At 39.4% G+C, this 14,109-nt stretch overlaps 1 protein-coding gene across 2 annotated transcripts in view; it reads right to left on the reverse strand.

The window, feature by feature from the left end:
* espl1 (extra spindle pole bodies like 1, separase) overlaps positions 1 to 14,109 on the reverse strand; it is a 90,443-nt gene that overhangs the window by 19,066 nt on the left and 57,268 nt on the right. For both annotated transcript variants that reach the window (XM_028798571.2, XM_028798570.2), the window contains exons 19-22: positions 13,332 to 13,620; positions 2,548 to 2,761; positions 2,207 to 2,406; positions 1,991 to 2,118 (exon numbers count right to left, since the gene is read on the reverse strand). In XM_028798571.2, coding sequence (XP_028654404.2) covers positions 1,991 to 2,118; positions 2,207 to 2,406; positions 2,548 to 2,761; positions 13,332 to 13,620 — 831 coding nt within the window. The remainder of the gene's footprint in view (positions 1 to 1,990; positions 2,119 to 2,206; positions 2,407 to 2,547; positions 2,762 to 13,331; positions 13,621 to 14,109) is intronic.

The following is a 14,109-nucleotide window of genomic DNA, read 5'->3' on the forward strand; positions in this document are numbered from 1 at the left end:
ATAATGATACAAATAATAATAATGATGAATAAAAATAATATGAACAGCACACTTCACATGTGCAATTGACATGAGTGTAACTTGCAGATTCCCAGAATCATTTTTGGTTTCATTGTCTGTTTCCATTTCACTGCCTGAAGATAGATTCACTTTGTCATCACTGCTGATGAGAGACATTTCTTACGAGACACCATTATGAGGCCAGGAGAAGACCATCGCCCGGGTAAAGCTCGGGCCTGACGCTTACGCAAGACATACCTATACCGTTGCCTGAGTAACAGTTGTTGGCACTTTTACAGCCCAAATAAATTTCGGGTCTTGGGCAAGACGCGTCTATACTGTGGCCCAAGTGACACTCGGGACGAATGCTTTTAGCATTGTTTTTACAAGCCGAGCGATACCCGGGTCTGACACTAAGGGGGTTAAGAACATAGGGACAGACTTTAAAACTTTTTAGGGATAAATTTTGCACTAACATTAGTAAGTTTTTCTTCACACAGAGAACCACAGACACATGGAATAAGTGACCAAGTAGTGTGGTAGACAGGAGGACTTTAGGGACTTTCAAAACTTGACGATGTTATTGTCCACAGCATTATTGTTATTTAGAAGAATTAAGTGATGAGGACTGGCAAGCTTTGGTGGGTTGAATAGCCTGTTCTCGTCTATATTTTTCTAATATTTTGTGGAGCATTATAGATTAGTACAAAACTTTTTTTTTTTAATAAACAATGTCCCCATTCTTCTGACAAACCAAAAAGCTAATGAATGAACTTAAAACAGCCTGCTCTACGTTTGTGCCGTTTAGTACATCTTGTGTCCAGCCTTTCAAGTTGACACAATTATTTTATAATAACCTGTACACAATAATAAATGTTCACTTTTAATTATTTTAAGAAATAGCATTTTTATTTGTTGTTTTATTTATATCATAACATCTTGTCATTAGAAATCAAGGGATACTAAAGTCTATAGGAGAACAACATGAAACAAGACATGGGTACTTCTCCATTGAACTTTATTTTACAAAATACAGGGGTTTTGTACTCTGATTTAGGTCAAAGAGCTTCAGTTCTCTTACTCTGTTGGAAACAGTTGTTTGGACAACAAATCTATTAATTCTGAAATGCATTGGTAAAGTTTAGTTTCCATTAAATCACATGCTCAAGGAAATCTCAAGAGTCTAACAAGAAGTACATCTCAAACATAAACCAGAAAGTAGTTCTTTACATAAAGTGCATCAGGAATCTGGTGAAAAACTACCAAATCAGAGTTTAAGCAGAGACCCAGATTGGTGGGAAGGTAAACATGCACAACCTGGAGGAATCACTGAAATTGTGCTATTACAATATAATTAAAATGAACAGAATTTTCGCTCCTTTGAAAATTTGTCTCAGATTCATATAACCTGTGCTCTAAAACAGCAGCAATTGCTGTGGGGGAATTGCAAAGTTTACTTATGAAAGGAATTCCTTGAGTGGGGCGGCACGGTGGCGCAGTGGGTAGCACTGCTGCCTCACAGTTGAGAGACCTGAGGACCTGGGTTCGCTTCCCGGGTCCTCCCTGCGTGGAGTTTGCATGTTCTCCCCGTGTCTGTGTGGGTTTCCTCCCACAGTCCAAAGACATGCTGGTTAGGTGGATTGGCGATTCTAAATTGGCCCTAGTGTGTGCTTGGTGTGTGGGTGTGTTTGTGTGTGTCCTGCGGTGGGTTGGCACCCTGCCCAGGATTGTTTCCTGCCTTGTGCCCTGTGTTGGCTGGGATTGGCTCCAGCAGACCCCCGTGACCCTGTGTTCGGATTCAGCGGGTTGGAAAATGGATGGATGGATGGATTCCTTGAGTGTGGACTTCCTACAATTCAAATGTCTAAAATGATTTTCTCTTTTCTATCAAACCTAATCAAGAGGCAAAGTTTGGTTCAGCGTGTGATGGGAAATCTCTTAAGACACACGCAGGCACATCCAGGGCATACATAAGCCAATAGAGACTCACCTGTGCTTGCACTGTTGGGATGCGCACACTAAGTGGTGCACAGCCTCTCTGTAGTCTGGTCAGCAGCAAGGTGTCCTGAGTAACTCTAGGATGTACGCCAACCACTGACAACATGCACACAGTCAGCCCTGGATAGAAAGAAGCAGAAAAATTTATGAGCATCAGGCCATCAGCAACACAGCACTTCACCTCAGCAACCTTTTACATGCTGCCAACCTTCAGGGATGAGCTTCAGCTGCTCCCTGAAGAGCTCACTATGTGCTTCTGGGAAGCTTTCTGGGTTGGCACAGGGGAAGACAAACATTTTTTCTAGCTTGGTCAGGTACTGCATGCTGTGGTCAGTCTCAGAGACTTGCAGGTCACGCATCTGGTCAGACAGATCAGCAGTCGAGGAAGATGACGACTTGTTTAATTTCCTACACAGAGCAGAAGTGGAGAAAGGCCTGGTTAGTCACAGAATGGTCAAAATAGCAGACACTGATGAAAAAAACTCCAATTGTTTTTCTCAGTGGGTTCCTTTTGACATTAATGCAGTAGACAGAAACGGTTTGTTTTACCTTAGCTTACTGTACAAGTTGTTCATCATCTGGTGTCGAAGGGTGACAGATAACGACTCTGCGTGAAGAAATGCTGTGGTGTATGGGTCCCCATCACCATAGGAAAGTGCGAGCAGGCTGCACAAATGAGCGTAAAGGGCACTAGGTGGGCAGTGGTGTATAGCCACAAATGCTTGTCTAAGGAGAGACATCGTCGACTCCACATCTAGATCATCTGGATAGGAAGGAGGAGGGAAAAAGTTTTGTCAGTAGAAGTTTGAGCAGCTGGAGAAGTGTAAATTATACCAACTGCCTCAAATTTAAATCATGGGCAAACACTCAAGAAACTGAGAACACCGTGAGGCAAGTTCTTTTTTTGCTTCCCTTTAAAGGACATATACTGAAAGTCTTTGCCCTTTGTTTTTACTAAATTCTATCAATTTAGAAGTGCAGCAGTTTTGAAATTATAGTAATTTTGTTCCATTAATATTACATGCCTCCTAGAAATGTGCTTTGACGCCATACTTAGTAATTACAATTAAAACAAAAAGCCCAAACTCCCAAAAATTATCTCTAGGAGTGAAGTGATTAATAACAACTGTACATTTTTTCACTATTTGCAATTGCTAAGGTACAATATATTATTTTTTTATTAATTTTAGAAAAAACTACCTTTCAGCCAACAGGCCATTTAGCCCTGCATACCTCACTGCGTCCTTTTGTGTTTGTGTGTGCTTTTACATATTGAAAAGTCAAATTCTGTAAGGTGCATCTTTCAAAAAAGCCACCAATTCAATCATTTGCAGCTCTTCAATGTGATTAACAGTTGTGTGAAATATACCCTGAACCTTCTATCACTCCTGTGTTCTTATTAAAGAGCACATTCTCTTCATAGCTTTAAACACTTCTTCGATGTCAGCCATCAATCTGTGTTTGTCTAACTTGACAATCTTACAATCCTTCTCTCTTCCTTCACAGAATACTGGAATCAATCTAGTATAGGGTTGCCAGATTAGAAAATTAGAAATATGGGATACTCTTAAAATCTCTCTATATTACTATATATATAAGATATAAATATATATACAGTGGGGCCAAAAAGTATTTAGTCAGCCACCAATTGTGCAAGTTCTCCCACTTAAAAAGATGAGAGGCCTGTAATTTTCATCATAGGTATACCTCAACTATGAGAGACAAAATGGGGAAAAAAAACCCAGAAAATCCCATTGTCTGATTTTTAAAGAATTTATTTGCAAATTATGGTGGAAAAAAAGTATTTGGTCAATAACAAAAGTTCATCTCAATACTTTGTTTTATACCCTTTATTGGCAACGACAGAGGTCAAACGTTTTCTGTAAGTCTTCACAAGGTTTTCACACACTGTTGCTGGTATTTTGGCCCATTCCTCCATGCAGATCTCCTCTAGAGCAGTGATGTTTTGGGGCTGTCGCTGGGCAACACAGACTTTCAACTCCCTCCAAAGATTTTCTATAGGGTTGAGATCTGGAGACTAGGTAGGCCACTCCAGGACCTTGAAATGCTTCTTACGAAGCCACTCCTTCGTTACCCGGGCGGTGTGTTTGGGATCATTGTCATGCTGAAAGACCCAGCCATGTTTCATCTTCAATGCCCTTGCTGATGGAAGGAGCTTTTCACTCAAAATCTGACGATACATGGCCCCATTCATTCTTTCCTTTACACGGATCAGTCGTCCTGGTCCCTTTGCAGAAAAACAGCCCCAAAGCATGATGTTTCCACCCCCATGCTTTACAGTAGGTATGGTGTTCTTTGGATGCAACTCAGCATTCTTTCTCCTCCAAACACGACGAGTAGAGTTTTTACCAAAAAGTTCTATTTTGGTTTCGTTCCTCTTCTGGATCATCCAAATGCTCTCTAGCAAACTTCAGACGGGCCTGCACATGTACTGGCTTAAGCAGGGGGACACATCTGGCACTGCAGGATTTGAGTCCCTGGCGGCGTAGTGTGTTACTGATGGTAGCCTTTGTTACTTTGGTCCCAGCTCTCTGCAGGCCATTCACTAGGTCCCCCGTGTGCTTCTGGGATTTTTGCTCACCGTTCTTGTGATCATTTTGACCCCACGGGGTGAGATATTGCATGGAGCCCCAGATCGAGGGAGATTATCAGTGGTCTTGTATGTCTTCCATTTTCTAATAATTGCTCCCACAGTTGATTTCTTTACACCAAGCTGCTTACCTATTGCAGATTCAGTCTTCCCAGCCTGGTGCAGGTCTACAATTTTGTTTCTGGTGTCCTTTGACAGCTCTTTGGTCTTGGCCATAGTGGAGTTTGGAGTGTGACTGTTTGAGGTTGTGGACAGGTGTCTTTTATATTGATAACGAGTTCAAACAGGTGCCATTAATACAGGTCACGAGTGGAGGACAGAGGAGCCTCTTACAGAAGAAGTTACAGGCCTGTGAGAGCCAGAAATCTTGCTTGTTTGTAGGTGACCAAATACTTATATTCCACCATAATTTGCAAATAAATTCTTTAAAAATCAGACAATGTGATTTTCTGGATTTTTTTTTCTCATTTTGTCTCTCATAGTTGAGGTATACCTATGATGAAAATTACAGGCCTCTCTCATCTTTTTAAGTGGGAGAACTTGCACAATTGGTGGCTGACTAAATACTTTTTTGCCCCACTGTATATGGCATATGCCCCGTATATAAGGGACATCTGGCAACCCTAATCTAGTAGGACTTTTCTAGTCTTGTCTTGGCATAATTACGGTGCCCTCCATAATGTTTGGAGCAAAGACACGTTTTTCCTTGATTTCCCCTTCTGCTCCACAGTTTAATCACGTCTGAACAGTTCAATTTGTAAACTTTAAAGTGCACATTGCAAAAATTCATTTGAGGGGATTTGCACACATTTCAGTCACACCATGTACAAATGACATTCTTGTAATATGGAGATCAAAATTGCAGACAATTTAAAATGGCTGTGTCGCTCATGCTACAAACAGCTATTGAAACTTTGGAATTTTTGAAAGTGGTGTATGGTGAAGCCTGCTATGAAAAAGTCAAGTGTCTCTGAGTGGCATGAGAGGTTCAAGGAAGGCCGTGAAGCTGTGACTGACAATGCCAGAAATGGATCATTCATCATGACAACATCCCAAGCCATGATGAACTCAGTGTCCACAACTTCCTGGCTAACAAAACAATTACCAAATTGGATAATCCATACTACTACTACCTGACTTGTGAATAGCCCCATGTGATTTCTGGCTCTTCCTAAAATTAAAAAATGCTATGAAAAGATGAAAATTTTCAGACATTTCTGAAATTTAGTGCAGCATGACAAAGGAACTTAAGGGCATTCCAGAAACAGAGTTCCAGGATGTTCCCAGCAATGGCAACGTCGTCTAAGTAAATGCATAGCTGCAGAAGAGGCTGAGGTGACAGAAGCCACTAGTGCTCAGATACACACACATTCTGGTTCCTTCCTGGAGTTATACTGTCATACCTTGTACAGTGCCCTTCACCAACACTGGCACACTTAGTAAATAAAGGCAAAATACGCAATGGAAAAAATGGTTGTTTATCCTGTTCACCTTTCATTCAAAATATTAACACTAATCTAACTTTTAATTGAAGTGAAATATCTTAAAAGGAAAAAGAAATTCTTATCATAAACACATTTTTTTTCTAATATACAGAATGTGTGACAGAATAACTTGGACACCTGGAAAGTTATAGAATTCAAATCTAACCAAAATAAAACTTGAATATAAATGGAAATCTAAGTTCATCTGAGTGAGAAGGACCTCTTAAGTAGTCAGTCATGCCTTTCTGTTTCAATGATGTATACAGACGACCCCTGAAATCCGCAGGGGTTACGTTTCTAGAGCACCCGTGAATTGCAAAAAGCCACCAATTTTGGATGGTCAAAAAAAATGCCTATTTTTATAGTTTAAACCCTAAATATGCCCCCAAAACACTTTAATTTCATTTCAGACTCCGCTTAATGCATTACCCTAAAAAAAAAAAAAAATGTAAAGGTTAGCCGTATACTGTACAGTACTGCACTGCTATGTGTCCTGCAATGCTCGAATGTAAAATACCGATGTTACCCCTATATGTACTGTAATTCATGCAAGTGCATTTTCTTTGGTATGTGCTGTCGTTTCTTTGGTATAAGTAGGGTAAATACGTAATAATTTAATTTAATAAAAATATAGTAAAATGTACAGTTACTCACCAATAATGAATGATATTGATTGAAAATGATGATGAATTAGCTGTGCAGTACGATGAAGATATGTAATGAAGATGATGAATGCACGGCACAGCAGAGGATTTACAGCTCCTCGGGTGGCTACTGCCCCATAACTTTTTAGTTCTGGGAGTAAATCCAGTAGTTCAACCTTCTCCTGGAGTGTCTTATACTTCTTCTGGCACTTAGGTTCATTGGCAGAAGCCTTAGAAGGTGAAGGGCGTTTGGACGTCATCTTAGGGCTTTAAGAAGAACTAAAAACACAAGAACGCTCAGCGAAACACTCGAGATAGCTACACGTGGTGAACTGTTATGATACGGGAATGCTGGGCTTCATCTGCAGAACGTGCGTCACAGAGCAGCAACCAATCAGCAGCAAGGAGAAATGAATAACGTGGAGGATATTTGAGGTTTCCACTAACAATTATTAGTTAGGTTCTAAGGAAAAATCCGCGAACGACTGAGGCCACGAACTCTGAACTGTGACTTTGCAGGGTTCTACTGTAAATATGAGTTGACACCCTGGCTACTTCGCTTAGTCACCCTTCACAACGCAGAGAACTTAGTACCCAGTAATGATGTGCGACAAAAGGAGGTCAAGCTGCACAAATCAGGAAATGGCTATCAGAAAATAGCTAGACTGCTGAAAAGGTTCTGCTGTCAGGGAAGGATATTAAGTGATGGGAGATGTTAAGAACTGGCCAAGAAAAGACATCTGTCTATACTGACCGCACCAACAGTGAGGAGGATGGTTCAAGGACCAAAGAATCCCCAAGGATTACATCTGGAAAGACTGCAGAAATTAGTTGGGCCTCGGGGTCAGAAAGTTTCCAAAACTATGAACACCACCATCTACATAGCAATAACTTGTTTGGGAAGGTTGCCAGAAAACAACTCAAAAGCCAACAGTTTTCCAGATGTTACTGCAACTTTCAAATGGTATCAAATTTAACGGTCAGATGAGGAAAAAAAATTAAAGCTATTCAGAGGAGAGTTTGGCATAGATTTATGCAGAAAAGTACCTCATCCCCATTGTGAAGTATGGTGGTGGACCTGTTATGTCGTGGGGATGTTTTTCTGCCAAAGGCCCTGGACAAACTGTAAGGGTACATGGCATCGTGGACTCCACCTAGTATCGGCAGAAATTAAATAAAAACCTGACTGCCCGGGCCAAGAATCTTTAAATGGGCCGTGGTCGGATCTTCAGACAGAACAGTTCAAAAATTGTTCAGTGACCAACCAAAATAAAGGTTTTGCCATGGCCATCCAAATAACCAGACCCAAGCCCCAATTGAAATCTTGTGGGATTTGTGGTGAAGACAAGAGTCCATAAACGTGGACCTCAAAACCTGAAGGATCTGTAGAGAATTCTGTAATTCTCTAATAAATAAAGCAGGACCAATAACTGTGGCACAAATAATTTAGAAAACTGACAAGAATTTGTTTCCGTTCTGTTAGTTCAATCAAATGTTAGATTTGTTTTTGTTATTATTTTGAATGAAGGATCAAGTGGATCAATGTAGAATCTCTCACAGAATATTTTGCTTTTATTTACCAAGGGTACCAATATTAGTGGCGGGCACAATAATATTCCAAGTGAGACCTCAGTTATATAGTTTCAGCCCTATTTTGTGCATCAGTATGCTAAATGACCCAATATCATACTAACTTAAAAATTTTTTTTTTTTAAAACCCACACATGTCCATTGCTTTCTTGAGGACAGAAACGATACCCAGTTCCTTGTGATGAATTGCATCTTTTAGCTCCAGGCTTACACTGTTTGTTGTTGGATTTATAAATTACACGTCACACAGACAATCAAGGCTATTAAATCAAATACAATACACTCCTTCCAGTGGAAGAAATCAGAACATTTAATCTTAAGTAATCCTTTAAATATACGGAGGAGCTCTCAGGACCTTTGGGCTGCCATACTTTAAGTTAATTGAATATTTTTACTACCAAGGTCAAAAAACAAATTCATTTGGCACATATCCATCCATAACTGCATTATGTCTGTGACATTTGCTAGGGTGTCTGCTTACTGTAGTGCTTGTCAATCCACTTAACTAAATCCAATTTAACCCAATTGCTTGAAGGGAGCAACTAATTAAATAACAAAACATTTTCAAACTAACCTAATCCAATTTCACTGATGCAACAGATCGGAGCCTAGACTGGCAGGCTTTGGGCGCAAGATGCCAGGCCAGTCCTTCACAGGGACCGCTCACGCTAAGCCAGTTTAGAATTCCTCATTAACCCTAACGAGCACGATCCTGGTATGTGGGAGGGAAAACAGGAGAATTGCTAGATTAAACCATATGCAGAAATTGGGAACCAACTTTCATCTAAAAGAAATGCGACAATCACATTATGATCTACTGATTGCTCTGGATTCTGACCTTTCACTACGTAAATAAAAGGTGTGTAGCCTGATCTAAGAATCACTTGCTAGTGTTTTGTTCTTTAAGACCAAGAACCAGAATGAGGCTAATGACATGGTGTCGGGCTTTATTTAACATAAAAAAAAAATTCTAACAGGAACTATTTATGTAGCTATTTACATTGAAACTTTAAAAGATAAAATATTTTCAAATTCTTTAATGAAGTGGATGTGAGGTATTTTGCTACATACACATTTCTTCTAACTTTAGCAAAGCTGATAATATGTAAATGTCAAAGTTTCCAATAAGTACTTGCATGTCAGCTGGAGTCCAGTACAATTGTTACTGCTTTACTTAATTTTGAACATACTATGCTGCATGCACTTCAGAAGAGATCATCCACCTGATGCTAAGCATTTCTGGGCCTGGCCAGTACTCAAATGGGAGACTATGAAAAAGCTTGGGTGGTTGCTGGAAGAGGTGTTGGTAAGACTATCAGGGGACACTTACCCTGTGGTCTGAACATGAATCCCAATGCCACAGTGCAATGACAAGAACACTGTGCTGTAAAAATGGTGCTGCCCTTCGATGAGATGTAAAACCGGGGTCTAGTTTTGTAAACCTGGGCATCCTTCGTAAAGAGTAGAGTGTACCCTGAAGTCCAGGCTAAACTGCCCTACATGGCCTAGTCATTCTTGCCCCCTAATCATCCCCCTGTCTCCATTTCACTCTCTCTCACCCCTTCACCACCTAATAGCTCAAGTGTAGTAAGCAAACTGGTGCAAGAATGGCTGCCATTGCAACTATCCAGGTGGATGCTGCACATTAGTGGTGGATGAAGTGGCTCTCCATTTACTAAAGCGCTTTGTGCAATATAAAAGTAAAGAATTATTAATATTGTTATTATTATAAACAAACACAAACAAAAGTGTATAAAAAGAGAGCACAGAGAGATAATGCACTGACTACAGGCTTTTCCTCTGCATGGCGCAGACTGAAATCATAGTGACCGAAGTGTTCTTGGTTTAGCACAGGATCCAGAGAGAGCAGAAACCAACTGAGCTCTAAAATGTAACCTACACAAAAATAGATGAATGCAATAAAATATAGGAATTAGGTACAAGTGGGAAAGTGGTACTATAGTTTGATAACTGGCCTCTAATTGAAATCCAGATCAATTTTTTAAATTCAACAAATATAGGGACTACTAATTAAAAATACATTTTTTGTCTACCTCATTAAACTCTTGAATGTCTATAAATCACCTTCAAGTTCATATTTAGCCATCTTCCTACAGACCTATATTTTAAAGATGAATCTCCAACTAGTACTTTATGATTTATTCCACATTAAGCCAAGTACACTCAGGTAACAGCAGGCATACGCTTGTGAGATTCTCACGTGTTAGTTAGGACATCAGGAGTTTGGGTGCCTTCTGACACCTAACAGTTCAATTGCATGGATAGCGGATTGGAAGCAGGCTTACACAATTCAATTTTGAAGGCCCACATAAAGCTAAAGTCCGTTTGAACAGTTGCATGGCAAGAACATTAGACGAGGCGTTGATACCCATGCACTTTGACAAAGTGAAAAATGGATTCAGTGGAGGAAGTGGTTTTCCTTGAATTGATTTTGAGTTAATCTACTAAAAAGGCAAATATTATACCCTTCTGTTTTGTTTATTTTTGTTTAATTTTAATTCATTGGAGTTTTAACAATAATGGGAAATAGAACAAAACAGAATCACCAGGCATTTCATAAAACACAAACTCAAAAGAAGGCAATAATGATAGTTAAAACAGTAAAAATAGCACCCTACTCCATTCCCCCAACAAAATTTGTCCTGTTAAAGGTGTCATTCATGTGTGAAGAGGCAGCACCCTAAAGGCTCAGAGTTAAGACTGACAATACCACACAGTAGCAAGAGGGGGCGCTGACACCAAATCCCTCCTTTCTCTTCCACAGCTCTGAACAATTCCAAGAAGATTATTCCTAACTCCGCCCCCAAAGCATGTACCATACGCCATCCATTCTGGGATCAGTCCTGTATTTGTCAGTGGTCTGCCGGAAGGAGGTTGTCATTTAAACCTTAGCAAGTCTTAAAGAGATGGAACTCTTAATTATTTTGCAGACAAATATGACAATAGTCTCATTAACATTTTCAGCAACATCTCATTTTGTTTCTTTTCTGCTGTTTGACTTCACTGTATGGGGTTTCACCAGGTTGGTGACCCAACCATTCCTTGTCCATCAACTCCACAAGGGTAAAAAGAAAACTGCCTGCACAAAACCCAGGAGGAAAACATAGCATGGATGCATGTCAGGCCCCACTGACTTAAAATTTAGATAGAAAGACAGCAATGGTAATGGCTTCTCAGAATTGTCACCAGAGTACACCATACTGTAATATTTGAAGCAGATGACCCATTAATCACAGCTGCTCAGACTTCCATAACAGTCAGATTAAAAAATAAAGATTCCAATAGGGAAGGAGATAGAAACTTCAGATTTCCAGCAAGAAGCTAGGAATGTTATGCTCATCTGTTAAAAGTACAAACATGCAATGCTACCAGGGCTTTGTAGCTGCTGGGCAATGTTCCTTATTAATTTCTTCTGTGAAAACACCACCATGATATTTTTTGGAAGAAATCATCATATGGTGGATGGTCCTGTTGTCACAACTCAACTAGTCTGTCCTCTGTGCCATGTGTCCATGCTTGCAATCAGAATTTGTTCCCGATTAGTTCATAAGACCTCTCAGATTTGATGAACTCTAGCTGAATGCACAGTTTATTTATTTATTTTTAACATGTCACTAAAACTATGAGGAGCCTATGAGCCAGTCAGATTGTATCAGAATGCGTCTCACGCTTATGTGTAGCGACTTTACGACTTTCCCATGATTTTATATATATTTAAAATACCTGTCAGGAGCTAAAGTTGGGCTAAAACTGTACAGTGCATGCCTTTTAGATCACAGATAATAAGGGAATAAAAATCGACATGCAAATGTGACTCTCGTTTCAAACCATGCATTTAGATTTTATGTCACATATTTGCAATATACAGTATACATGTATGAGGAAGAAAAGTTAATTTTACAATAGATGTAATGATTCATATTTTATTTTCAAGGGCTATTTTCAAATAAAGAGGGTGGCCTCTGAGAAATGGGGTTAAGTCTTCATATCTTAATCCAGTTGTGTGTAACTATGACCCTGGAGAGCCAGAGTGGCTGCAGATTTTAATTCCTGTTACATTCTTAATCAGTGACAAATTTCTAATGTTAGATGACTTCTTTATCATTCCGTTTAACTGTCTCATTTTTTTTTTTTTTTTTTTTTTTTAATACTCAGAATTGCTTCTTTTTTCCTTAAATGGCAGCCAAAACAACAATGAGCTGTTAAGTGGAGCACCAAATGACCAGCTAAGTCAGGGCCTTCAGCTCCAACCAGTTTCTTAATTAGAAGCCAATTCTTGTTAATTGAAATGGTTATTTAAATTCCGTGGCTTGTTGCTCCTCTCATTCTATCACACCAGATATTTCCAAAACTCTTGATTCTTTTTTCAAAGAGCACTGTCAAAATGTTTTGTGGACCCAAGCAGAACAACGTTACTGAGGCCTTTACTTTTCTGCATTGTTAGATATTGAATGATTGACATAGGAAAGCTGATTGTATGATGGCTCGTTTTGTATCGTATTATTAATAGACTGCTAATTAAAGGGAAACAAAAAAAAAAATTGGACCCCTTAATTTACCACCAATTAAGAAAACTGAATGAAAACCTGCAGACACTGCAGCTCTCCAGGACAGGAGTTGGACACCCCATCTTAATTATGGGAACACGTCAAGAGTTGAATTAGCAGCTATTAAACATCACCTGCCATTAAAAATGAAGCAAGTATTGGAGAAGACCTGCTACAAGCTACTATAAGTGAACAAAAAAGGGTCATGGCAAAAATAAAAACAACAAACAACTGGCCTCAAGTTCAGTGAGGAATCACACAGTCTTAGACATCTCAGTTTCTTTCAAATTACATTCCAATTGAGTGTTTTCACATTAATATTTAAATTTAAAAAAAAATCACTTAGTGATAGTGTTTTTATTGGCATAAACCAAATAAAATATTGACTGAATGATTTACAATTTCAGGAGAAGAATCATGGATAGACAGGACTTACCCACACTAGATGACGGCAGAGCAAGATGCAGCGAATGGAGGTTGAGGCCCTTCGGTTCTCCTAGGCTCAGGGAGTCTATATCACAGCCCAAATCTCTCCTGAGTATCTCCGTATCTCCTTCAGGGGTCACTCCTTCATCTTGTCCATGCAGGGACGATTTTTTAACATTATGCCCAGCAGTGTCCAGCTTTGCTGCATCCTTTACTACACGCCGCCGTAGTTGTCTCTTTTGGGGTGGATTTGCTTTTTTCTCTACTTCTTCAGCATCACTGCTGTCACTAAAAACAATCTAGAAAAAATTATTTATTTTGGAGAGGTGGTTTTTAGACAGATACTTTTGTTTCAGGGTTTCAGTACTAGCGTGTTGTCTTGCCTGAAGAAGGGGCCTGAGTTGCCTTGAAAGCTTGCATATTGTAATCTTTTTAGTACGCCAAGAAAAGGTGTCATTTTGCTGGACTTCTCACTACAATTCTGGGTTTTATAATTTCCCACGATAATTTAACACCACTCAAGGAAAACTACTTGTTTTAATAACAGGAAACAAGTTCAAAGTATAACTGATAATCTACTTGCAACTTTCGGTGTTTGGGTGTGCTGAAAACATTGACGTACAAACCTGATTCTGAATCACTGCAGTCAAACTCTGCTATTTTATACTATCCCAAACTTCAAATATCAGACATTTCAGAACTTCATTGTGCAACTAAACTTTTGGATGATTTGTTAATGTCTACATAGTTGTACTACTGACTGCATGTAAAAGAAATTTGTAATTTAG

This window comes from Erpetoichthys calabaricus, chromosome 3, assembly GCF_900747795.2.
Source record: "Erpetoichthys calabaricus chromosome 3, fErpCal1.3, whole genome shotgun sequence".
In the NCBI taxonomy this organism is placed as follows: Eukaryota; Metazoa; Chordata; class Cladistia; order Polypteriformes; family Polypteridae; genus Erpetoichthys; species Erpetoichthys calabaricus.